Source organism: Cydia splendana, chromosome 11 (genome assembly GCF_910591565.1).
Source record: "Cydia splendana chromosome 11, ilCydSple1.2, whole genome shotgun sequence".
In the NCBI taxonomy this organism is placed as follows: Eukaryota; Metazoa; Arthropoda; class Insecta; order Lepidoptera; family Tortricidae; genus Cydia; species Cydia splendana.
The window spans coordinates 6,007,464-6,034,182 of NC_085970.1; the positions used below are offsets into that span (position 1 = coordinate 6,007,464).

A 26,719-nucleotide genomic window follows, 5' to 3' on the forward strand; every position below is an offset into this window, starting at 1 on the left:
GAGTCGCGACACTAGAGAATTCTAGTATCGAGTAGCGGTACTGATAATTCCGCTACTCGATGCTAGATGTCGACAGCGAAAATAATAGTCTTATGGGACCAAAACTGATGTATGGAGTGAGCACTCTATTCGTACTATATTTCTCTATGGCAGTACCTAGAAGCAAAATAACTCTGAGAAAGTGTAGTTTAATAGAGCACCTCATAACGCAGGCGACTGGCTGTCCGGGTAATTGCATTCAGACGCGAGTCATTATGACTTTAGCCTATATCCTGTGATACGCAAGTCTCCTACGGGAATCTACAATTCTACATCCTAATCCAAATAACATTAGTGGCTCTGTGAGCTGGAGACCTCGCGATGACCAAGGCTCGGAACCGGTTTATTCATCATAAGTACAAAAAATACCGGTATTATTTCTTTCTTTTTCGTTCTTTGGTTTATTATTTCATGTTTAATGGGACAATCTAATAATACTAAGTTGTTACCTAAATACATGATTCATTCCTACGTAAAGAGCATAAAATAATTAAATATATTGGCCTATTTCAGGTTTTTCAAAAAAACCGGTTTCGAGCCTTGGCGATGACCTTAAAAGATTCTTATTCTTAGAAAATGTATAAATAATACATACAACGATAAAGCGAGGAAATGCCGCCAGCATCCTTGGTACAATACCTCAAGGGCCTATTTTAGTTTTAAGCTAGTTATTAATTTAATTTAGTAGTACCACTGTATTATATCTTATTTATAATAAAATATCTGGGAGACCGAGTTTTGCTCGGAAAACGTATAAAAACTCAAAAATGCGCGTTTTCCCAGAGATAAGACCTATCGCCCCCGTAACCCCCCTATAGCAAATTTCATCGAAATCGTTAGAGCCGTTTCCGAGATCTCCGAAATATAAAGTTTAAAGGTCAGGTATAAAACTTACTTCGTTGAATCATTATCACAGCACCCACAAGTCTTAAATGTCATAGACCCTACTGGCGCTTAAGTCCTTTAGGCCAATTTCCGCCATTTTGAAAATTTTCCAAAAAACGCAACAACAGAAAAAATATTTCTAACTTAAAAATTTCACGAATCTGTTAAGAAATGCGACATGCAGAGGAGAACATCCGGACATACGAAAACGTTTTTGCCCCAGCTGAAACGGAAACCACGCTAACGATCGGTCATTAATCTAAATATTAACATTCTCCTTTATGGACACTGACCTTAGAGCATTTAGAAAGGAGATGTCATCGCTGTTATTTTCTTTACGAAACAGTCTGCCGATTTTTGCGTAACGTACAAATAGCCATGTCAGTCCATACAAAAGTTTGCACTTTCGGCAGAGGGGTAAGCTCTTAATGGCCACTCCAGTTATTTAGATTTAGATTTCATTTATTTGCAATAAACATGGTACAGTGGTTCTTATGCTATTGTTATTAGGTAACACATGATTAACTGCAAAGTAGCATGCAAATTTACACCTTAAGCTCTAGGACATACAATACATTAAGCAAAATAGACAGGTATATACAAAACAATTCAAATGTCAATGTTAAAGCTAAGAAATTTAATTAATTAAAGGAACCGTCAATTTAAAATTTCATTAATATTATACAAGGTTTGTCCATGTAGCCATTTATAGAGCCTTGGTTTTAGTGCTTTGGCATTCAACTCTTTAAGGTGTTCAGGCAATTTGTTAAAAAGCTTAACACACATTTTGAGACAACTTTTACTGTAGAGTGCTAGTTTTGGAGTAACGTCTAATACGAGTCTGTTAGGGTCTCTACGAGGACGCTGGTTCAGGTCAGCTGCCTTTTTAAAAAGATGCTTATTTTTGCTGACAAACATACATATTTCGTACATATATAGTGCGGGTAGCGGTAGTAAGCCAAGATTATTAAACATAGGTTTACAACTTTCCCAAGGTGGGAGACCGCAAATTGCTCGAACACATTTTTTTTGGGCGATAAAAAGCCTATCCTTATCGGTGCTATTGCCCCAAGCTAGGACACCATATCGTAGCGTGGATTCTACGTATGCTCGGTATGTAGAAATTGCGGTAGCGACGGTTGTAACTTTCCGTACTTGTTTAAGTGCGTAAACAAACTTATTGATTTTGCTACATACGATTTGTACATGTGCCTTCCAGTTCAAGTTTTCATCTATTGTTACACCTAAAAATTTTGTTTGTGTTACTTTCTCTATTCGTGTAACATTCAGATGAGGTATATTTTTGTTGAACATGATATATTTTGATTTACTCAAATTGATGTCTAAGTTGTTAATATGGAGCCATTTAATAATTACTTCTATCGTTCTATTAATGTCAGATTCATGTTCTTCTATTGTATTACTATTAACTATACTATTTTCGGATGTCACAATTACAGATATGTCGTCAGCAAATAAGATAAATTGATGATGAGTTATTTCAGTTATGTCCTTTACGTATAACAAGAAGAGTATAGGGCCCAATATACTCCCCTGTGGTACGCCGTACTTATTTAATTTGTATTCGGAGTTGTAGTTCCTTTTTTCATTATTTTCGTCAACTTTAGATATTTCAACACACTGCAATCTGTTACTCAGATATGAGGATATCCACTGGAGTGGCAGCCCTCTTATTCCATATTTTTCTAATTTATTTAAAAGCAGGTCATGAGAAACGAGATCGAAGGCTTTCGATAAATCAAAGAAAAGCCCTGTGGTTATTCTGTTATTATTTATACTATTTAATATCGACTTGATCAGGGAATAGATTGCCAGTGTTGTTGACTTATCTTTCTGAAAGCCAAATTGATGTTTATTAATGATTTGGAACTTTGTACAAAAGTCTAAAAGTCGTTTATACATACATATTAAATGCTCGAAGACACTGACAGACAGTGTTGCTGCTGCAGATTACAATATACCTTATTAAATATATTAAAAACGGGTCACGCACGTAATACGACGTCGACTTGAAATACGTGAGTGACCTGTTTTTTATATACATTTTTAATATGTCTGTGTCTCATGGAAGTTTTGTTATTAAAATATACCTAATGTAAATAGTAGTGAATACTTGATCTATAACCCTTCGTAATTTCGTATGTCTAAGCATTGATCAGTGCGAACGAATTTAAACCTATTGTATTAACACATTCACTGCCCCCGACGCACATGTGCGTCCACCGTCATACAAGTTTGTTCCTAGGCCACGCCCCCTGGCAGGGAATGCGTTAAGCAATGGATTTTTTGTACTCCCGTACTTTTATTTGTCATTTAAAGGGTCGTGGACACACCTTTAAAACCCTACCTTATAGTTGTCAAGACAAGTCTTTAGCCTATTCCCCAAAAAAGAATTTGTGCATACACGCAGTATATTTTTGGCGATTTTACGATACTTCGTGTAATGACCACTCAAAAAATATTGAATGAAATACAGTGTTGCCAACCTTATTTTAAATGTCATCTCTGACAAATAAGGACTTTTTTTTTTAATTTTATTCATTCATTCATTCTTTTCCCGCCCGTACCCTCCATTTTTGTTACTTCTTGATTTAAAAATATTTGTTAAATTTACAATTTTATTTCAAAGTAAGTGCTTGGTCGTAGAAAAAGTATTGCATGCAACGTTGTTTAACTGAGTCAAAAAATACTCGTGGCGTCTATATTAACAATTTTCGGCTTCGCCTCAAATTGTTACTCACGCCACTCGCCTTTTTTGACCTCTCTTAAACAACGGTTGCATAAAATACTATTTTATTTATGCGCACTGATCAGACATACGAAGGTTAGAGTTAATAAATAAATAAAATAATAATATATAATATGGGACATTTTTACACAGATTGTATAAAACCCACGGTATGCTCAAGAAGGCTTGTGTTGTGGGTACTCAGACAACAATATACCGGGTGTTTCCTGTAACACGGGCAAATAATTAAACCATATATTGTACTCCTCAAACGATATAACTTTTGATTAACAACTTTTTAATATTATGAAATCTCAAAATTTTATATTTTACATACAAGTTAAATATTATTTTCAATGTACGCTGACATCACCGTGTTTGACGTTGCTTGTCACGCTTTAAACATAAAAAAAATTGCTTGCAATACATTGCGTCTCAATAAACTTTAAAGTGTAATAAAAATAAAAATATAAGTTATTTTTAAAAGTTGTTGGACAAATGTTGGTCAGTTTGAGGAGTACAGCCGACAGTTTAATTTATTGCTCCTGTTACATGAAAGATATAATATATAAATAGGTACTTAAATACATACATAGAAAAACAACCATGACTCAGGAACAAATATAATAATAATAGGGAAGGACAAGTCCAGCAAGTACCTAGACTTAGCTCACGAGATAACCGCCATGTGGGATGTTGACTCGACGATCATTATTCCTATAGTCGTGTCAGCGAACGGTCTCATAGCGAAGAGTCTCGACCAACACCTAGACCGGTCGTCAGTTCCGTCCTAGAGAGACTCTCTCGCTGGGTGGTTGGATCAAGGGTCACATGCAGAAGGCGGTAATTTTGGACACGGCGCGTATAGTACGTCGATTCCTCACTCTGCGGCCCTGACCACCGCAGCTTGGATCCTGCCCCGCTGCCGGCGGCACCCTGGGTTAGGTTTTTTTATAATGTGTTTATATATTTTTTTGTAATGTTTTGTAAGTGTTTATTGTACTTTTATACTCACGTTGTAAAAACCCTAACCTAAGACCCAAATTAAATAAAGAGAATAATAATAAAAATAAAATTCTTTATTGTGCACTACCGTAGACCGGGGTGACTTTGGAAAATTTGGGGTTACTTTGATAGATTTAAAACGGCCATAGAATTACCATTATTCATTATTTATTGAAAATGTTCCTGTAACTAGTTAGATTACTATATATTTATATTCACCTACTGTAAAAAATCTCGCATAAATATATATTATGGCTAGAAAACTAGAATTTTAAAGTCGCCCCTGCATTTGAAAGTCACCCCGGTCAATGGTACTAAAGAAAAGTACAAAAAGAAAACGACAGGACTTAAATGAGTAGGTAACAACAGGCGGACAAATATCTGTGTCATCACACAAATAAATGTCCTTACCGGGATTAGGCATGTCATAGGCAGGGTCACTACCCACTAGGCCAGACCGGTCGTCAGTTCAGTTGATAATCTTAAGTGGACTACGATTTCAAACACCTGTTTTGTTCCAGGAGACGGCTCGGAGCATCATTCTTCCCACGAAGAAGAACACGAGGAACACGGCAAAAAGGCCTACGAGGTAAAACAATAAATGAAATGAAAATATTTATTTTTTGTACTCGTCAACTGTAATATTCATTTCGATACGGTTTAGTCAACTATAATGAAATTGACCAATCACAGCTCGCCGCGATCAAGAGGACGAAACAAAACCATAGCTCAAACATATAGTAGTATAGTAGAAACAAATTGCTTCATAATTCAGAAACGCGCATGTGACACCCTTAATATAGCAACGTCTATAGACTACGAAGACCACTTAGCGTTGCTTGCTAGTCTCGTCAAAAACGAGAAAAATACTGTCTAAAAATTGAATTTAGCGCGGAACAAGTACCAGCGCCAAGAGAGTGCCATGTGTGCACACCGTGCGTAAATGCATTCCCACTCCGTCAAAAAAAAAACAACGGGTTGCACTCCGGGAGGGCCGGCAGAAGTGAAAACTCAATGACATTGTAACAGTTTTTCGATCAGGTCACGTGTCCGTCTTACGTCTTACGAATCTTACGGTCACGTGACCTGTCGTGAGTTTAACATTTTTTTCCCCATCGAAAAAAGTGCACAGCGCCGCTAAAGAAGTTTTGACTTCAAAAAAAAAGGGCAATGTATTAAACTTCGTGCTTAGCGTCCTTAGCAGAAAAATTTAGAGGTTTTTCATACTAAATTTATCATCGCTTAAATATCCACTATACCTAGTTTGCGCCTTTGCCTGCGAAAATAACTGCCCCCCCGCCAAACAAGTTTCTATGCAGTGGGGTCAGTTACCTCTGCACCTTAGCTTAGCTTATAATTATTCTCTCTACTACCTAACACATACTTAAGCTTGGCTTAATGCTGTTGATTTAGGTTATGCGATTGAATAAATCTATTTATATAGCCCAAACGAATTAAACTAGTAGCTTTGTCAGCTGTAGACCCTGCAAGCATAGCTTAAAACTCAATAAATAGATGCCTTCGCCATTTTGAAAATCGACAAATTTTTTTTTTAAACATTGAACCTGCTTACAAATTTTTCCGAGAATCGGTTGAGAATTGCCACCTGTTGAGAACGCTCGGACATACGAAAGTTTTTATGTCCGAGTTGAAACGGAGACCTACGCTAACGCTCGGTCTTCTTCTTCCTTGCGTTATCCCGGCATTTTGCCACGGATCATGGGAGCCTGGGGTCCGCTTGACAACTAATCTCATGATTTGACGTAGGCACTAGTTTTACGAAAGCGATTGCCATCTGACCTTCCAACCCAGAGGGGAAACTATGCCTTATTGGCATTAGTCCGGTTTCCTCACGATGTTTTCCTTCACCGAAAAGCAACTGATATTTCGTACATAACATAAGCCCCGAAAAACTCATTGGTACGAGCCGGATTTTGAACCCGCGACCTACGGATTGAAAATCGCACGCTCTTACCGCTAGGCCACCAGCGCTCGCTCGCTAACGCTCGGTCAACGATCTTAATCTATAAGGTGTGGGATTTTAAATATTTTAAGAAGTAATATTTCAAAACGCGCAAGTTTTAAATATTATAATATTTTAAGTATTCAAATCTATTCGTTCTAATATTTTGGTAATTATATTTGCACATTCACTCATTGTTATGTCCACATGACACAACCGCTTCTGAAAACATTGACAGTCTCGAGTTATACAATAGATTGTAGGGTAAATTTAGCTGTAAATATTGAGATCATGGACGCATCGGACAATCATAGAACTGATTGTTATTTAAACAATATAATTGTTAGGGAGTCCATTTAAGGAGATACGTATTGATGGCCGTGTTGCTATACTTCTTTTTTATTTAATTTCGGAGCGGAGAATTTTTGATTGGGGTTCAATGAAATTCGTAGCAAAATTTTGCATAAGCTATATTCGTATCATAAAAGTTTTATCCTTTTTTATTACAATTTTTTCAGAAGTTGGCTACTCAAAAAATTCACGAACCGAGATTAAATATGTTTTTAACTTAATATAATATGATATTATCATTTTAATTTCTAATTTTAAAACAGAGTGTTGGTCCCTTTTTTTTTGAAAATGTATTTGATAGTGTCCGACCGAAACATGTTTTTTTGCCGAAACCGAAACCGAAACCGAATGTTCGGCTTTGGCTCTAGTTTCGGCCGAAACCGAAACCGAAACCGAAACTTTTGTAGACTTGCTAAAATCGTTGAAAAAATGTCATAAAACCGCTTTTACACACATTATGGCGCTGTCAACACCCAATGTCCTTGAAATTGATGTTACTTAAGCAGTTTTTTAAGAAAATTACTAGAGTTAAACCAAGATAATTCTGCAACGATTTTGATAACACACGCAGTGCAAGTAGGGTTGCCAGATCGAAAGGCGCTATTATCGGGAAAAAATATCAATTTTTCGGGATTTTGGGACTTAAGTCGGGAAAAAAAAAAACCATTCAAATTAAAGTAATTGTATTGAAAACAACGATATTTTACATTATTGGCACTACGTCAGCTGCTCTGCCCATAGACGTTTTTATATAAATATAGTATAAATTCTTTGAGATCTTGAACATACAAAAATAAATCGCGGCAGCGAGCGGCTCGACGCGGGTCGCTCGCTCGCTCGACGATAGTTCGGAACTTGAAATTATGGTTTTATAACGTGAAGCTGTTTTTCGGGACAGTTTTCACTTTGTCGGGAATCGGGAACACATGCTAAAAATCAGGAGAATCCCGCCAAATCCCGACCATCTGGCAACCCTAAGTGCAAGTGTTATTTTAAACGCTAAACTTCTATGAAATTATGACGTATAAATAACATTTGCACTAGTTGCACTGCGTATGCTATCAAAATCATTGAAGAATTTTCTTGGTCTAACTCTATTCATTCACCAGTCAAGCTAACATGTAGATACAGGGTCAACCAAAAAACCAACCAAAAACGCGAGCGCAGCGAGCGCGAAATTTTTTGTTAACAATATCGCAAGGCCGGGTACCGATCTTCACCTGGGCCTAAAAGTCCGAAGTGCCACAGTGAGGCGAACTTTCATGCGAAGTCAAAGCCGTGCTTCAGGCTTCAGGATAAGTAAGTTGAGCACAGACTTCAACCATCGTCCATTGTATTAAAAAGCGAGACCACAGGCCGAGCATGGCGCAGCGAGGCCAAAGGCTAAGCTGAAGTAGAGGACATGTGGAACACAAACCAATGGTAATTTGAGGTAAAAAGTGAGGCTAAGGTCGAGCATTCGTATGAAAAACTGTACTGGGGACACTTTTAAGGGTTTTTTCTTCGTTTTAATCAATAGTCAGCTGTTCAGCATCGCAAAATATTAACTATTGAGAAAATCAACTTTGCGGAACTAGTTGAGCGCAGCCTTTATTAGCCTCGTTTAAAATTTGCCATTACAGGTAGATAGGAAAACGACTGAATAAGTGAGTGAATAAGAGCGAAAAAGACATCGTTCGACTCGGGCCGAGCTGATATTCGGATAACTGCTACGTGCGACAGTGCTATCTCATTCACTCCGATACAATTAGACAGTGTGCGCGTTATAGGTGTTGACAGCCTCTTAAAACTGCGTCGACCGTCTAATATATGGCGCCCTCATTAGTGGAATTGTGTTTTATAATAAACCAATTAATTTCTGTACCTACATGTACCTACTGTACATGAATCAGTATATGCAGGTATTAATATTGTTGTCCTATATACTTATTCCCCAACTTTTGGTCTTTGTCCGAAGTACCATTTCGTAAGTTTCGGCCCGGCCGAAAGGTTCGGCCGTTTTTTGGCCGAAACCGAAACTACAGCCGAAACATGATTTTTTGGCCGAAACTGGCCGAAACCGAAACCGAAACCGAACCTTCGGTCGGACACTAGTATTTGAATGCTGTCATGTAAAAAAATATCCATATTTAACCTTTCACATGTGTGTGGTGGTCAAAATCGTGTGTTCAAACCTCGGTTGTGCTTTTGATTTTTCTGCTCTATAAAACAAATCATAAAAATCGTTTTCGAAAAAAAAATAAAAAAGATGAATAAATATTATACGGATAAGGATCCTACACAAACAAGAGATTATACACTAACCAATTTAGAACAAAACATAGCAACGCTTTTCGTTAAAAAGAAAGATGTGACAGAATGAAAGACAATAGATCTATATATTCCTATTGTACAGTACCTAATAAAATAAATGATGTTGTAAGATATAATTATACTCACGGAGCAAAAAAAATAATTCAATTATAAACTACGAGGAAAGAATACAGTTTAACATTACCTATTAACTACCTATGTCATATTTCTTTGACGTAAACCAAATTGGAAGTATTGCATTTACAGGGGCTTTTGCGTAGGCGGTCAATATACATAAGCTATTTGATTTGTCAATAGTTTACAAGCTATTGGATTGTTGACATAACATAACAAAAGACAGGGTTATAAATAAATACAGGGTGCCTCTGGCACCGGGCATTTAAATAGAATAACCGTTTCTCGTCTTCAAACTAAATTTACACCTTATTTTGCACTTTTACAATTACTCGACTGGACCGTCTGGACCCTATTATACCTAACCCTTATTACTAAGTCTATTCTGTCTGTCTGGCATTATTTTAAAAGGCAATACCTATCCGTATCGCTACCCTATGCCTTATCACGCATAGCAACGTCTGACTGAAAAAAATCCCCATTGTTTTTTTAGTGGCAGAGACTAAATTAAGCCTATGCCACTTAGGTAAAATGATCTTCGGCGAAATAAGAAGCACTCTAAGGTACAATCAATTAGATATATGAGTCCGATTCATACCTGGTCATATATTTATTATTAAATTATTTTATTTTATTTTATTACTTATATTATTGTTCATAAATGATAGAAATTCATTTATAAACGTTGTTCTCAAAATTTAAAGCCCCAATTTCATACGCACCTTGTATACAAATTACAAACAAGAGGGAACTCGAAGTAGTGAGAACTTCAGAAATCAATTACGTCCCTGTATTGTACGGGGTGCCAATTATACGTCGAATATGCATATATTAAACATTTCAAAGGATTTCTCGTTAAACATAGCATTCATTTGAATATCGCGGTGTATGACAATACATAATATAGGTAGTCATGTTTAGAAGGTCTTGCATGGAAACATAGCTGTTTGGTGAATATGTGCGAGCGGCATAGTGCTCAAATATATCTAAACACTACTATTGTCAAGGAAAACGAGTAGACAGTATGCTCAGATATTTTTAAATCATTATTAGCCTGAACAGAACTTCCCAAACCTACAATACCGTTTTGTAGATATATTTTGAAAGAATACCTACCTAACCTTACTCTTGTGTATTACCTACAATGCAATTGCAATATTAGGACCGATTTTTATTGTGTTATCTTTTTATTTCGTTAGGATAATATTTGGCTGGTTTGTAGAGCTCCTCATTTTAGGCGGTAAAAATACGAAATAAAAATATATCCAAAAAAAAGGTACCTAATTTTCCGTGGAGCTACGGAAATACCATACGTTTTCACAGCTCAGAAGATTTTTAAGACGTACACTGAAAGAGGGAACTCGATCGAAAATTTGATCGTAATCTGACGAAAACAAAACAAATTAATTACCTACTTTTGTTATACATTATTGTTGATATGAAGGTGTTATATGTTTGTGATAGTTTCAATTGTTTTCAACAGGGCCTTCACAAGGATTCGAGGAGCAAAAAGGGGCACCACGACAAAGAGGACCACCTTGGCAAGTATGAGGACCGCGGGGGTCATAATAAAGAGCACCATGACGAGTCCGGCCACTACGGGGAACATGAACACGAGGAACATGGCAAGAAACATGCTAAGGTACGTACTAATAGCAACACTTAACTGGACCTTAGGCCTTTTGTAATAAGGTCCACCGATGGACAGTTAACAGAGTGGGCGATGGTACACTCACAAGCTTTAATTTGGGACCCACCTAAGGTTGAATATCGTGTAGCAAACTGGAACAAAAATACAATAATATTAGACTAATATCAAACCTTTCGTGAGTAAAGCTCCTGGTGACACTCTTCGGTACGGAGTGAAACATGTCGAGCGTTTTTCGACTTAAGATACGTGAGTGCGTTCTTAATATATTTAATAGACTAATATCGTTCGAGAAATGGGCCCCTGTCGAGTCGTATGGGTTACCATGGCAACACACTAATAATATTAGACTAATACCGTTTGAGAAATGGGCCCCTTTGTTCGATGTACTCCTCAATTTAAGCTCTTGCGGTGAATAATGAAGAACTCCAGGATATTACTATCTTCTTTAATTAACTTAATAGCTAGATACAGGTATAACGTTTAGGTTTTTGGAAATCAATATAAAATATGTGTAGCCGCTTCGGCTGTAAGGTGCAGTCTAATGTAGGTACGCGGAACGGGGAGCCGTGACGTATGTGTGTGACGTCATGTGTCGTCAACCGGTCTTCGTACGAGTACTTATGTTGCGCCTGATGGTGGAAAGCAGTGATAGAATAATACAAGTGTATTGATGCAATATTAATATGATTTTATTTAGAGAGAAAACATTCTTACATGTTACACGATTGATAGATAAGCATCAAAATAAAAAACATGTCACAAGAACAAATTCAAATATCAATGACAGCGTAGACAGCCAGCACTTTCCAACACCTTCTCCTGATGGATGCTCATGTGGCTGCAGTATGCACTATCCACACATTAGTGTCTTGCAGTGTCCAGCGAACTTCACTTTACCTAAAGGCTTTGTCATTATATCCGCTAGCTGTACTTCGGTTGGGCAGTAGTTTATATTGATCAGCCCTTGCACAAAATGTTCATGTATGAAATGGTATCGCACGTCTATATGCTTAGATCTTTTGTTGCAGGATCCAGATTTTACTAGCTGTATTGAGCTTTGATTGTCAACATGCAGATTAACTTTTGCTTCTATATCTGTTATTTCCTTTAAGAACGATTTTAGGTATAACGCTTCTTTACAGCATTCTGCTGCAGCAATAAATTAAGCTTCTGTAGATGAAAGGGACACTATGGGTTGTCTCTTGGATGCCCATGAAACAGGTCCATTTGCTATCATAAGTACTGAGCCAGATGTGCTTCGTCTCGTCTTCGGATCTCCCGCATAGTCAGAGTCCGAGTAAGCATTTATGATTTCTAACGGGCTATTTCTTTTAAACAGTATACCCTTCTCTTTAGTTCCAACTAGATATCTGAATATCCTCTTCACTTTTACGACATCTTGTTTAGTCGGATTTTCAATATTTCTGCTAACTAAATTTACAGCCTGTGCGATGTCAGGTCTCGTTCTGGTCGATAGATACAGTAGACTCCCCACTGCCTCTCTATAGGGGTATTCCTTCTCCTGAGGAGTTTCCTGTGTCGACTTGGCATCGTTGCTTCCAGGTGTGTCACAAGATTTAGCATCTTTCATATTATATTTTTCCAAAATATCGTTAATATAGGTCTTCTGCGTCAACCTTATTCCTTCTTTGGAGTTATGAATTTCCATACCCAGGTAAGTATTTGGATTTTCATTTCTTTTCATCTCGAATTTGGTTTCAAGTTTTTTCAAAATGCAGTCTATCTTTTTTCGGTCTTTTCCTATGACAAGTCCATCGTCAACAAACAATCCGATTATTATTGACTTGTCTTCGTTTACGAATACGCATCTTTCGGTTTTGATTGTCTTGAAACCTAAATCAAACATCGCTCGGGTAAAGGTTTTATTCCATGTGAACGGAGCTTGTTTTAATCCGTATAGTGATTTTCGTAATCGACAAACTTTTTCCGTGCCATTACGGCCAATGTCATAGCCAACAGGTAGTTTCATGTAAACTTCATCTGTCAGTTCGCCGTATAAGAAAGCGGTCTTGACATCAAAAGTCATGAAGTAGTAATTTTTAGATGCGGCAACTGCTAATAATGTCTTTAGAGCAGATTGACTTACAACTGGGCTATAAATTTCTTCAAAATCCAGGTTACCTTTCTGCTCGCAGCCACGTACGACTAATCTCGCCTTGTACGTACCGTCATCTTTTATTCTAAATACCCATTTGTTGGACAGAATCTTGTGTCCTTTGGCTTCTGACTTGTCAACTATTACCCACGTGTTGTTCTTTTCGAGTGAATCCTTCTCAGATTGAATTGCCTTCTCCCAATTTCGCTTGTCCGTGCTTGTCACAGCTTCTTCATAAGTAAGTAGCGAGCAGTCAGTTTTATTTTCAGACGTAGACATAGTAACACAACTGCTTAGCTCGTAATCTCGTGTCCATTCTGGCGGCCTCACTACTCTCTGTGGTCTTGCACTTGGAGCAGGTTCAGGTATCTCAAATGGCTCTGAAATTTCTGGATCAGCAACAGCAGGTTGGAAAGAAGACTCTGAATCAGAAGAAAATTGATTAGGTTCCTGAAAAAGCAAGTAATTATTAGTTTTACAAGGTTCTAATTCAATTTCAATTTCTTCTTTTTTAGATTCTGAACGTTCCCGTTGAATATTTTCATATTGTTCATCAGTATTCATTTTGAAATGCATCTTCTCCATTATTCGTACATCTCTGCTGATAACAATGTCATTTTTCGCCGGTATGTATATTCTGAAACCTTTTGCGTTTCTCGCATATCCTATAAACACTCCTTCAATAGCTTTCGCAGTCAATTTTCCTCTGCGATTTTTATTCAAAACAAACGCTCTGTTTCCGAATACATGTAGGTGATTTCCTGATGGTATTCTTCCTGTCCACTTCTCGTAGGGCGAGCTTCCTTTCAGAGCTCTTGCTGGGCTCCTGTTTATCAGGTAATTAGCAGTATTCACTGCCTCTGCCCATAAATATGGAGGGACGTTGGAGTCAAGCATTAGACATCTTGTTTTTTCCATCAGAGATCTGTTTTTTCTCTCGCTACACCCGTTCGATTGAGGTGTGTAGGGAGTAGTCAGTCTTCTGTTTATACCGTACTCTTTGAGGAGGTTGTCGAAAGCTTTTGATCGGTACTCACCACCATTGTCTGTATGGAGATTCTGTATCTTGGTTTTATGGAATAGTTCGACGTTCTTCTTATACTCCTTGAATTTTTCGATAACTTCACTTTTTTGTGACATGAAGTATACACAGCAATATCTTGTGAAGTCGTCTATGAACGTGACGTAATACTTCGAACCGCCCATTGATTGATGCTCAAAAGGACCGCATACATCACTGTATATTATCTGTAGAGGCTCAGTAGAGAATATTTCACCATAGCTTTGAAATGGTAGAGTTGACATTTTACCTTTGATGCAGGTTTCACACGGTTCAAGAGATTTTTCTTTGAAATCAAGTCCTCTTATCATCTCATTTCTTTGCATTAGTTTCAAGTCTCTCTCATTAACGTGACCTAATTTTTTATGCCACTTCATAATTTCGCTTTCTACTACAGGCGTGAAATTTGCTGTCTCCGTCGGCTCTTCAAGTTCAAGGTAGTATAACCCGTCTCTTCTCTTTGCTTTTAAGATTACACTTTCGTCTTCTAGGACACTAGCTTCATTCTTTTCAAATAAGACTTTAAAGCCATTATCTGTTATTTTGCTTACTGACATTAGATTATTTGTCAAGTCCGGAACGTAAAGCGTATTTTTTAAAGTATATTCGTACTCATCAGCATGTAGTACCACTTTTCCTTTACCTTCTACATTTGCAGTATGCTTTTCTGACGCCAATCGTAGTTTATCAGATGCAGGGATTAGGTTTGTCAACAAATCTTCTTCTCCTGTCATGTGCGACGTACAGCCGCTGTCAAGACACCACGATCCATTTTTGAATTTTGACGTTTCAGTTGTCAGACATACATTGAAGCTCTTTTGTTGATTTTTGTTCACGTTTTTCTTTTGTTTTTTCTTCGACCAACAATCTTCCGTTGAATGCCCTTTTTTATTACAATTGCTGCACATTAAACTCTTTTTCTTTGCTTTCATGTAGAATGCTTCTGAAGTTTGGGGCTCAGATTGCCTCCTTGCTTCATGTTCTTCGATTATTTTTACCTTGAGAGTTTCAGGGCTAGGCAAAGTATCTCTCGACTCAATCGCCGTTCTAAAGCTGTCGAAATTTGTAGGCAGACTATACAACATCATTATGCTTAACAGCTCTGAGTTGATAGTGACTTTCATGTCTTCTAGTTTACCTACGACATCCATGAAGTTGTTGAGATGGTCTCTTACGTCTTCTTGAGGTGACATTTTCTTCAAAACTAATTGTTTTAATAGGGTAGCTTTTCTGGCTGGTCCCGAGCTTTGATAGATGGATACTAATTTGTCCCATACCTCTTTTGACGTGTTGCAACCTTTAATTTGCTTAAGTTCTGCTGGAGATATTAGCAGTAATAGCTCAGACCTTGCTTTTCTATCTTCTTTTTCAAAAGCACTTTTTTCTTCAGTAGTCGCGGTCTCCAATAATTTTTTTTCGCCGCTCGCGTATTCCCACAAGTCGCTTCTTATTAAGATTGCTTGTGCTTGTAGGCACCATGTGTCGTAATTGGATTTCGTTAATGTTTCGATGTTACGAAAATTCGAACCCATTTTTCTTTTCTCACTTTTACACTTTTTTATTCTTGCATATTATTTATCACTTTTATTTTTTTTTACTAACCGCGATCTGCTACCACTGATGGTGGAAAGCAGTGATAGAATAATACAAGTGTATTGATGCAATATTAATATGATTTTATTTAGAGAGAAAACATTCTTACATGTTACACGATTGATAGATAAGCATCAAAATAGAAAACATGTCACAAGAACAAATTCAAATATCAATGACAGCGTAGACAGCCAGCACTTTCCAACAGCGCCAACACCCTTGTTAAATAATTAAATGATTCTATTTCATACTATCCCAATATCGTGTAGCAAACTGACGCTATTTAGAGCTAATATTTTAACGCAGTGTCATAATTCATTGACATAATGTTTACTATCGACATTTACTTACGTTTACGTTTCTAGATGCAACCACTCAATTACGTCAATTTGTGAAATAATATTTTTGAAAATGTCACTTTAAACAGATTATAAAACCGGAGTGATAACTTTTTGCAAAGCGGTTATCATTTCAAGGGTCGATTCGCTTTTAAGAGTTTCAACACCATCGAACTGAAGTTTCAACCTTATTGCATTATGAATGTTCTAACAACATTTAATGGAAATGGGTCCCAAATTAAAGCTCGTGACTGTACTAACGGACGGAAGAAAGGACGCCTAGCACGGGGAATCTCGTACATTGACGCGCCTATTCCTATATCTATAGCACGCGCATGGCTATGCGTATGCCGAGATCATAGAGTAATATTAGTAAAGAAAGAGTGGTAACTCCGTACATCAGTTGTCTTACCAAAACGCGCGACATTTCGTAGTCGACATCTAACGTCAAGTAGTGGAACTATTAGTACCCCTACTTGACACTAGATGTCACAAGTGTCGCTACTGACGAAAAATGTACTACTAAAACAATTTACAACTAATATTATAAGCAGAAGGAGTTGAAAATAGACTTCCAGTTAATCCGGTCATAATATTTGCTGAAAATTGTTGGACATTAGAGTTTTTGTTTGCCGCGACAATCGACATCTATTGTCAGCTAGCAGTTCTGATAAATTCCGCTACTTAATTCTATATTAACACTCTTTCTTTACTCATATTACTCTAGTTTGACAAAAACTTAAAAATCACCTGTTGCGTTTCGACCGCAACATTGCGCTCGTGATCCCGAAGCGAGGCAGGCAGTCTTCCTACCCCTACTGGGGCCCATTACACTAATATTATTAGTTCACGAACTGTCAAATCGTATGGGTCGCCATGACAATAAACAACTAATAGTAATATTAGACTAATATCGTTCGAGAAATGGGCCCCTGTCAAGTCGTATGGGTTACCATGGTAACACACTAATAATATTAGACTAATACCGTTTGAGAAATGGGCCCCGGTTAAATAATTAAATGGCTCTACTATTTCATACTATCCCATTCTGAACTGTATTTGACCCCAGTACGAGGAGTCAGGCAAGCACTCCAAGGGACACAGCACGAAGGGAAGCCACGACATCCACAAAAAGGAGGAGTACGAGAAGAAAGTGGAGTTCTTCGAGGAGGAGGGAGACTCGGCGGAGGAGGAGAAACACGGCGGCTACCACGATGAGAAGAAACATGCGGGGGTAAGTGAGATATACAGAAGTTTGAAACATTTCATGCTAAAACGGGGGGTTGCGTCAGGGGGAGGGGATAGGACGCAAGTGTGCGTAAAGCACCATACTCAAAGGTATCATACTACATTCATTGAATGCTGGCTATAATTTGTTTGTCTTCCCCATACATTAGAATATAACTTAACCGAATCAATAGTCTATCACCCTTATTAGAAATTCATCAAAGGCGTATTGAAATTGACACGCATTTTATGAATAGGTATATTATATACTGTTACTACTTCCATTCCAACCCACATTCGGGGATGAAAATTATCCTCCAACAACTTACTATTTGTTTCCAAAATTTAATATTTAAATATGTTCTGCCGTTTTTGCGTGATCGAGCTATAATAATGCATCATTTACCCATGATTTTTTTACATTTTTAAATAAATTTCTTGCAATTTTTTGCCATCAGTTGTGGCGCAAGAAGCTGTGACAACGCTAGGAAGACGATTGAATTCGTTTTAGCTAACTCTGAACCGACATTACCCAAATAACAAAGTGTGTCGTTATTAAACGTCATATATTTTTTCATATAATTTTGACGACATTTCCACATTTTGTCATAATATTTATCCGTGTATTTATTAATTAAGAAGTTTTTTGAGTTACCTACACTTAATTATTGAAAATTTACTTAGAAGCTATGTACTTACATTCATTACGAAGACATAGAGTCTGGCTACTGAAATATTACACAAATGTTTGGGGGGAAATTCAAAAAATCTTGGGCTGGTCACACTTTGTGTAGTAGGAATTATAGTTTTAATACTAGAAAATATTTTTGATTCTCTGTGCATAAGTAAGGTACCTAAGGATATAAGTTAAATATACGTTGACGTGCACTCAAAGTCAGCTCACATAATTTCTACCAGTATGTAAAGTACAGTCAACGATAAACACATATGTTAACTCTTTCTCACCATATACCATTGTAACAAGGCGAAAAATGAAATGTAGTGTAAATAGGACCTAGCTCGATAATACCGTAATATTAATCCATCAGCAAAAAAATACGTACTTAAGTATTATGCCAAATATGCTAAATGCTAAGTATCAAAATATTTATAGAGCACCAACCTCCTAATTTGTTTACATTTGTCTAGGAGTTGTAAACATTGCAGTTTTTCGTTAAACAACGCTACACGTCGACTTCGCACATTGTCGTAATTATTTACGACCTTAAATAATAGTTTCCGAAACTCACTCAGTATAGACATTATTAATATTATTTAAAATAAACCCCTTATAAACTGCAAAGAATTTTAATGAATGACATAAATTGACAACTGACTTTAAGGTTTTTTTTAAATCATAGACAATTACAACAACGAAATATCTGTCAACAATTTTTGGCTAGCCAGACTCTAACATGACATGACATTACTAGATACGAGCTTTTTATAGTAACTGTCATTGATTGACTTTAATCTCGTAACTTGTGTGTTTCTCTACATTGCGGGCCGAATTATTTTGTATAGTTAATATTTTCATTGTATTTCTAACCAAAATTTATCTCAATATATTTCTTAGGTCCTATGCTAACCACCGTTTAAATATTCGCCCGTATTGAATTTACACACTGTAGGTATATACTGTCAGCAAACCTAAGTATTTTCATGAGCAAACCGAGAGCCTATTTTAAACCCCTGTATGCTAATTGCTAACCGCCTCGATTGGCCAACCTGATTGGATTTCCCCCGATGGAATTTGTATTGAAACTGCGAGACGTGAAATCTGTTTGCACCGCTAAGATAACAATTCAGATTAGCCGTCACGTAGCTAATTGTTAACCGGGTCGAAAAGGAGGTAAGTTACATTTGTGGCTGTTTTAGTGGGAGCCTAGTCGGTACTTAATTGTCCCACCACACAAAATAAATCTAACAGCCATTGAAAAATTCATTCAATTATGAAATCATATTTATAACCGGGTCTACCGCGAATATATTTTGTTAAGTAGGTACCTTTATTTACCGACGTTTCGACACAGGTTTCACTGGTCGTGGTCGCGGCTATCTCAAGTCTCAGCAAATGTCAAAACATTCAATTATTCGTAAAATTCATTCAATTAGTTCCATATTTAAAATGATTTTCTAATAACGATTATGGCTGTTGCGTGGTGAAATATAAAACGAACAAAGTAATGGTACCTAAACGATAAGGCTTTGAAACGAAAGGACGTTGATTCAAATTTTAGCAATGAGTTTCTCGAAAAGTAGGTATGTACAAAATGCCACTATTAAAGGAAAAATAGTGGGATTTTTTTTCTACTTCTTCCTAATCGGAACACGATGACGAATATGCCCTTAAACGGATCGCTTCTATTTTTTACACCTTTGTATTTAACAGTTGCTTTTCAATAAAAGAAAACATTGTTAGTAAAACCATAAACCTATATGTTTAACAGATAGGTTTAGATCAAATTTTAAGTAATTTTTGACTAAATAGTATTTATATGGAAACACCTGGAAATATAGAAGTTAACAGTAACTAGGTTCCTTTTACTTAAGAACGACACGTCTATTAAATTAAACATTGACATAAGCCGTTCTGTACTAAACGGTTCAAGTGAATGTCTGACCAATTTGGCGTGACTCGAACGAATCGCAAACAAACAATTAATTTGAAATATTTTTACAAACTTTTATTTGGCTTCTGTAATCTAAATAACCTTGTATGGATGCTTCAAAAACTTTGTTTGATTGAAAGTAAGGCATGATAATAGAGTGAGTGAATTCCACTTTGATATACCTAACACAGCTTAAAACATGACTCGTGAGAAATACATATTTTTGTATTAATTACATGCATTTAGTAGCAATCACAAAGTTTCATTTTATTGGTACAACGAAATACAAGTACATACCTAAATAAAACATACCATATAAAACACTAAAATAAATAAATAGATATGATATGATATGATATGATTTATTTATCTCACAATATACAATGTCACTTAAAATTACACATGGTAAATTTTTAGGAATTTATATTGTGATTGTCAGTTTTTTTACATTATGAATAATGGAGTACGAAAAATAACACTGACAATCAAAATTTCATTCAAAATTAATGATAATAAGAAGTAATTAATAAGTTTAAATAGATATAGCGAATTATCTAAAGAAATAACATAGTTTTACTTATTTACGACGTAATATTCTGCTTCAACATCAATTTTACCATTACTAGAACATGAAATATTACGAGTATATACTTTAGGTACTATGTATTCCTCCCTACATTATCCTTCATTGAAAAACCCTCAAATGAAATTTTACACTTATTTAAGTACACTTATATACGCGGACATGGGAGAGAACACTCTCACACCTGAGGATGCCGAAGACCGGGCAAAGTGGAGAAGACTGAGCAGGAAAGTGGACCCTGGCGCTAGGCCGGGCCGGGAAAACGCTAGGTTGAAGAAGATTTAAGAACACTTATAATTTTGTTTGAACTCACGACCTTTGGGTTTAGAAGCCGCAAGCACCGCTCAGCTTATTACTTTTAAAACCGAAACGGGACTTAATCGCGTGGACTTACGTATTTTTGGCCTATTTACATACGTTTACTATTTAGGCCAAATATTAAACGTAAAGTGCACCTCATTAAGTCCCGTTTCAGTTTAACCCTCTTGGTATATAAACATATTTGTTTAAATTTGAACTTTAATGGCTGTCAATAGAGTTGAATATTATAATTGCCATATGTAGCTGCGTATTCGGTACCTAAAGTGTTAAAAATATGAATGAAAATCGTGTTATTTTAAATCAACATACCGCTCAGCTTTGCGATCAGTTTTCAAACACTAAAATAAACTCAATAGCTTTTATAAACCTACATAAATAAGGATTACTCATTCTTACTCATATATGTTGTATGATGAATGAAATGCTTTCCTTGCACCCCTTCCTTTTGTGTGTTGTGATCCTTTTAATAATACAACACTTTATTACCATACATGAATGTGTGTATGGTGTGGTAAGTGTAAAATGCATACGTAAACCAGAATATTTTGCATTATAAATGTACATCTTGTAAGAGATAGCTTGTCTGGCATCAAATATTGAAAGTTTATTTTTATTCAATTTTTGTTTTCTCTAAACTTAGTACATATTAGCTTCACATAATGATAATCGAAAATACCTAAATTTGTTTACTTTATATCCCATTTCACATGCGAATTACTTTTTCCAAATTTGTATGAAAACCTAGATTTCAATATGCCTAAATATATTTACCTGTCAACTAAAAAAAGAATGATAAGGTGGCTTCACTCAGAATTTGAAAAGATTTCAAGCAATCATTATTCCGAACACCCGCAAGCGTGTCTAGACATCGGGATTGGATTAAAAACTCCGGATTAGTCTTTCTTATCTTATCTTTGATTATCTGTGAATTTATTTAGGATAATGAGGGTTTTCTTAAGTTCGTTAGCTGATTGGAGATATACAGTTTTTCACGTTACTCGGTGAAAGGATATTTTGCCTTATATTTCGGTTGCTTAGAGAGCTTTTGTTTTTTACACACTCCAGTGATTTGTTAGATGTATTTTCCGATATTTTTTTTTTCTTGTATAATAAATTCCGATCGTCTTTTTTCCCTGTATAAAAATTTCCGCACGCCTTTTTTCCCTATAGATATATTTCCTGGTATATTTTTTTTCTTGTATATATAAATCTGAACGCCTTCTTTCCGTATAGACATATTTTCCGATAGATTTATTTTCTTATACACAAATATCTGAACGCCTTCTTTCCCTGTATTTTTGTTGTTTAACGAAAAATTTCATGGTCATTCATTTTACTAGGGGCAAAACTTCTTATTTGCTTGGACCCTGTTTGCAATCTTGTGTGGAATATTTTGTGTATCATGGTTAGTTATCTTTAAAGGAATTTTACCAATCAGTAATCAAATCAAACGAGTGAAACGTTGTACTTAGTTAGGCACTTGACAGAAGTACGCCTATTAATCCTCTATACAGTTTATACGTGTAGATACGAACTTTTTCGATAAAACACGATGGAAAGTAATTATGCACTACATCTGTATCAACTTTTATGTTGTAGTGTAAGTAGGTAGTAACGTAAACGGGCAAAATTGCGAACATGCGAATACATATTATATAATTTTCTATCAAGAATCATATCTGTTTTAAAATTTCTGATCAGGAAAAAAGACAGCCGGGAATTTGTCCCCTAGTAAAATTAAGGACTATAAAATATTGCATTATGTTAAAAAAATACAGGGAAAGAAGGCGTTCAGATATTTGTGTATAAGAAAATAAGATTTGTTACACACAAATATCTGAACGCCTTCTTTCCCTGTATTTTTTTAACATAATGCAATATTTTATAGTCCTTAATTTTACTAGGGGACAAATTCCCGGCTGTCTTTTTTCCTGATCAGAAATTTTAAAACAGATATGATTCTTGATAGAAAATTATATAATATGTATTCGCATGTTCGCAATTTTGCCCGTTTACGTTACTACCTACTTACACTACAACATAAAAGTTGATACAGATGTAGTGCATAATTACTTTCCATCGTGTTTTATCGAAAAAGTTCGTATCTACACGTATAAACTGTATAGAGGATTAATAGGCGTACTTCTGTCAAGTGCCTAACTAAGTACAACGTTTCACTCGTTTGATTTGATTACTGATTGGTAAAATTCCTTTAAAGATAACTAACCATGATACACAAAATATTCCACACAAGATTGCAAACAGGGTCCAAGCAAATAAGAAGTTTTGCCCCTAGTAAAATGAATGACCATGAAATTTTTCGTTAAACAACAAAAATACAGGGAAAGAAGGCGTTCAGATATTTGTGTATAAGAAAATAAATCTATCGGAAAATATGTCTATACGGAAAGAAGGCGTTCAGATTTATATATACAAGAAAAAAAATATACCAGGAAATATATCTATAGGGAAAAAAGGCGTGCGGAAATTTTTATACAGGGAAAAAAGACGATCGGAATTTATTATACAAGAAAAAAAAAATATCGGAAAATACATCTAACAAATCACTCCAGTATCAATAGGGGATATTACTGCAATGTTCTGCCGCCAGAGTGCAGCACTACCGACTCAGTAAATTCATAGACTAACTTATACATACTGTGCCTAAAAACTGTTTTTTGACAAGTTTTCACAGACAATAAAATATGACATTGATGCATCAAGGCGGTTTGTTAACAAGGGCCTACCGGTAAACGCGAAAATCGAAATTTAGTTATCTGCCTCTTTATCGCTCGAATATGCAAGAGTGATAGAGAGATTAGATAATGAAATTTCGATTTTCTTGTTTCGCGGTAGGCCATGTGTCAATGTGGTTTGTTTACTGTATGTGCCACAAAGGTGCCACCTACGCAGAGCTTTGCCTAATATTCCCTATTCATAGATCAAATGACATCAAATGTCAATAATACGAGGAGCACGTTGAACATTTTCCGATACCTATATCGCATTGGTCGCTAAATTACCTAAAGGTTGAATAAAGTTAGAGGTTAATTAAAAAATATATTTCACTGAATATAGTAAAGTATTCACCTGAGGTCTCTATTGTTTCCCAAAAAGTTTTAAGTCATAATGTATTGTTTGCCCGCATTTTCGTTAGTCATAATTTATTTGGTTCAGAAACGCGTCACTTTAGGATTGCCATAAAACAAACCTAACCTATACTTATATCCCGCGATTAAGTCCCGTGGTAGTTATAAAAGTACGAGTGAAAATCGTGTTAGTTGAAATCAATAAACCTAACCTAACCTATCTATATATAGGATAACCTTACGAAAATCCTGAAAAGTTAACGGTTACAGTTTTATCTTCTTCTTCTTCCTCGCGTTATCCCGGCATTTCACCACGGCTCATGAGAGCCTGGGGTCCGCTTGACAACTAATCCCATGATTTGACGTAGGCACTAGTTTTATGATTAATGATAATATGACATACAATACATACAAGCGCTGGTGGCCTAGCGGAAAGAGCGTGCGACTTGCTATCCGGAGGTTCCGGCTCGTACCTATGAGTTTTTCGGAACTTATGTACGAAATATAATTTGATATTTACCAGTCGCTTTTCGGTGAAGGAATACATCGTGAGGAAACCGGACTAATCCCAATAAGGCCTAGTTTCCCCTTTGGGTTGGAAAGTCAGATGGCAGTCGCTTTCGTAAAAACTAGTGCCTACGTCAAATCATGGGATTAGTTGTCAAGCGGACCCCAGGCTCTCATGAGCCGTGGCGAAATGCCGGGATAACGCGAGGAAGAAGAAGATGACATACAATACATTATGACTTAAAACTTTATGGGAAACAAAGGGACCCCATTCACCTGTACCTGTACCCTGTACCACTACCTACTTTTGTGCCTTAAACCCTAATTTTAATTTAAACTAGCACTAGTAAGTAACTTTTTTTTAATAACAGGGGTGTATTTTAAGGGGCTAATCATTGGGTGGTATATCCTTCTTTATACATAGGTAGTCTATCAAACCGACTTTGCCAGTAAAAACTATGAGGGTTCCTATTTTTTACAACTCGAAAAATTGCGGCGAATTTGAAAGAGTCCGGTGCGAAAATTCAATCTACAATTTTTTTTATCGCATTTTTTTAATTAAAAAAAAGGTTTTGTTTAAGTATAAAATTAGATATACGACCAGCATTCAATAAAATGCAGTCGTATGCTCCAAAAACTCTCGTTTACCACGCTCAGTGGATGAACAGACAGTTGAAATGCTTTTAAGGGCGTGTACTGAGATGCATCCCCATGCAACTGCATTGCGATCTCATTGCCCAGTTTCCGACCGGCACACCGCCACCTGTTGGAAAATTGGGCAGTTAAAAGTGCATTTTAATGCATTTTTAAAGGAAATGATTACTTTGTTTAGTTTTAATTTGTGGCCAATACGTTTATTTCGAGTGAGTGAATAGTAATTGCTTTAAGTCGCTTTGTATCTTCGGAAAATCAATGGAAAATTTTATTGAAAACCTTGTTGGCAGAATATTTTCGCAGGAGATAAATTTTCAGTAGCTATATATAGTAAATACCTATAGATATGTAATCTTTAATCTTTAAGCATTTTTGATAAAGCTTTTACTTCAAAGTCGTTAACGAAGTCTGCATCGGATTATTTACTTACAATTACGTACTATCTTAGTATCGATCTGAAAGGCTAATATTTAAATTTACCTATGCAAAATTGTTTTACGTTTGAACCTTGATTTTAATAAAAAAATACAAAATTGAATCAATTTCATCAGCTTTATATTTATAGAAATATCGGATCACAACTCTTATTAACAAAACAACATCATACAAGGGGATATGATTATAAGAATCTTACCTAAAATATGTATGGTTTGCACGCAATAACTATTTAGAAGAAAGCTAGACTTAGGTCTTTCCGGACCTAAGGTATCCTGTGCGAAGCACTAGGGTTGCCTACGGCATCTGTGATCAACTCGGAGAACTAAACTTTCACCTTTCTTTGGGTTGGGCACTGAATTCTCCGGTTAATATTAGGTTAGGTCCCTACTAATAAAAAAAAATACTCATGTTGTTAGTAAATATGACGATATGTTTCGAACCTGTAGGTATCATTTGAGCGTTTTCCAAAAAAAAATTACATTTCATTCATGTCTTCAAAATATTGACTTCTTGGGCTCATTTTACTCAGAATCATTTGTACATTCGTTTGGCTGTATTTCGTATGTATAAGGCGTGAATGTACCAATGATTCTGAGTAAAATGAGCCCAAGGAGTCAATATTTTGAAGACATGAATAAAATGTACATTTTTTTGGAAAACGCTCATTTACTATTAAAGAAGTAGAGTTTATTTTATAATGTATAAGGGTCAAAATTCTTTTCGTTGTCTTGTTTCCTCTCTGTCACGCTTTTATTTTTGTATTTTATGAAATAAATGAAAAAGTCGAGTGCTATTGGATGTCTTTCTACTTCGAGCAACACCGGCTTCCGCAACACCGGCTTCCGACACATCGGAAGGGAGGGGCCCAAGCGATATCTCACCGTACAAATCTTTCTGCCATTTTTCGCGGGGGGAAAGGTGCACACAGTCTCGCTTCTCACACACTTACATACAAAATCCAACTTGTAATGACGACACAAATACATAGAAAATGACACACGTCAAAGACAAATCTTGCAAACCTCGATCTCTTTTTGTGTACGGACGAGTGACAAGTGTCACAACACGCACACTAACACATTTTCGTTGAAGTATCTTATTGTATTCTGAG

The 26,719-nt window shown here is 36.2% G+C and overlaps 1 protein-coding gene across 1 annotated transcript in view; it reads left to right on the top strand.

The window, feature by feature from the left end:
* LOC134794769 (probable serine/threonine-protein kinase kinX) overlaps positions 1-26,719 on the top strand; it is a 50,945-nt gene that overhangs the window by 15,523 nt on the left and 8,703 nt on the right. The window contains exons 2-4 of the mRNA XM_063766552.1: positions 5,200-5,267; positions 10,903-11,061; positions 17,247-17,411. Of these exons, the coding sequence (XP_063622622.1) occupies positions 5,200-5,267; positions 10,903-11,061; positions 17,247-17,411 (392 nt within the window). The remainder of the gene's footprint in view (positions 1-5,199; positions 5,268-10,902; positions 11,062-17,246; positions 17,412-26,719) is intronic.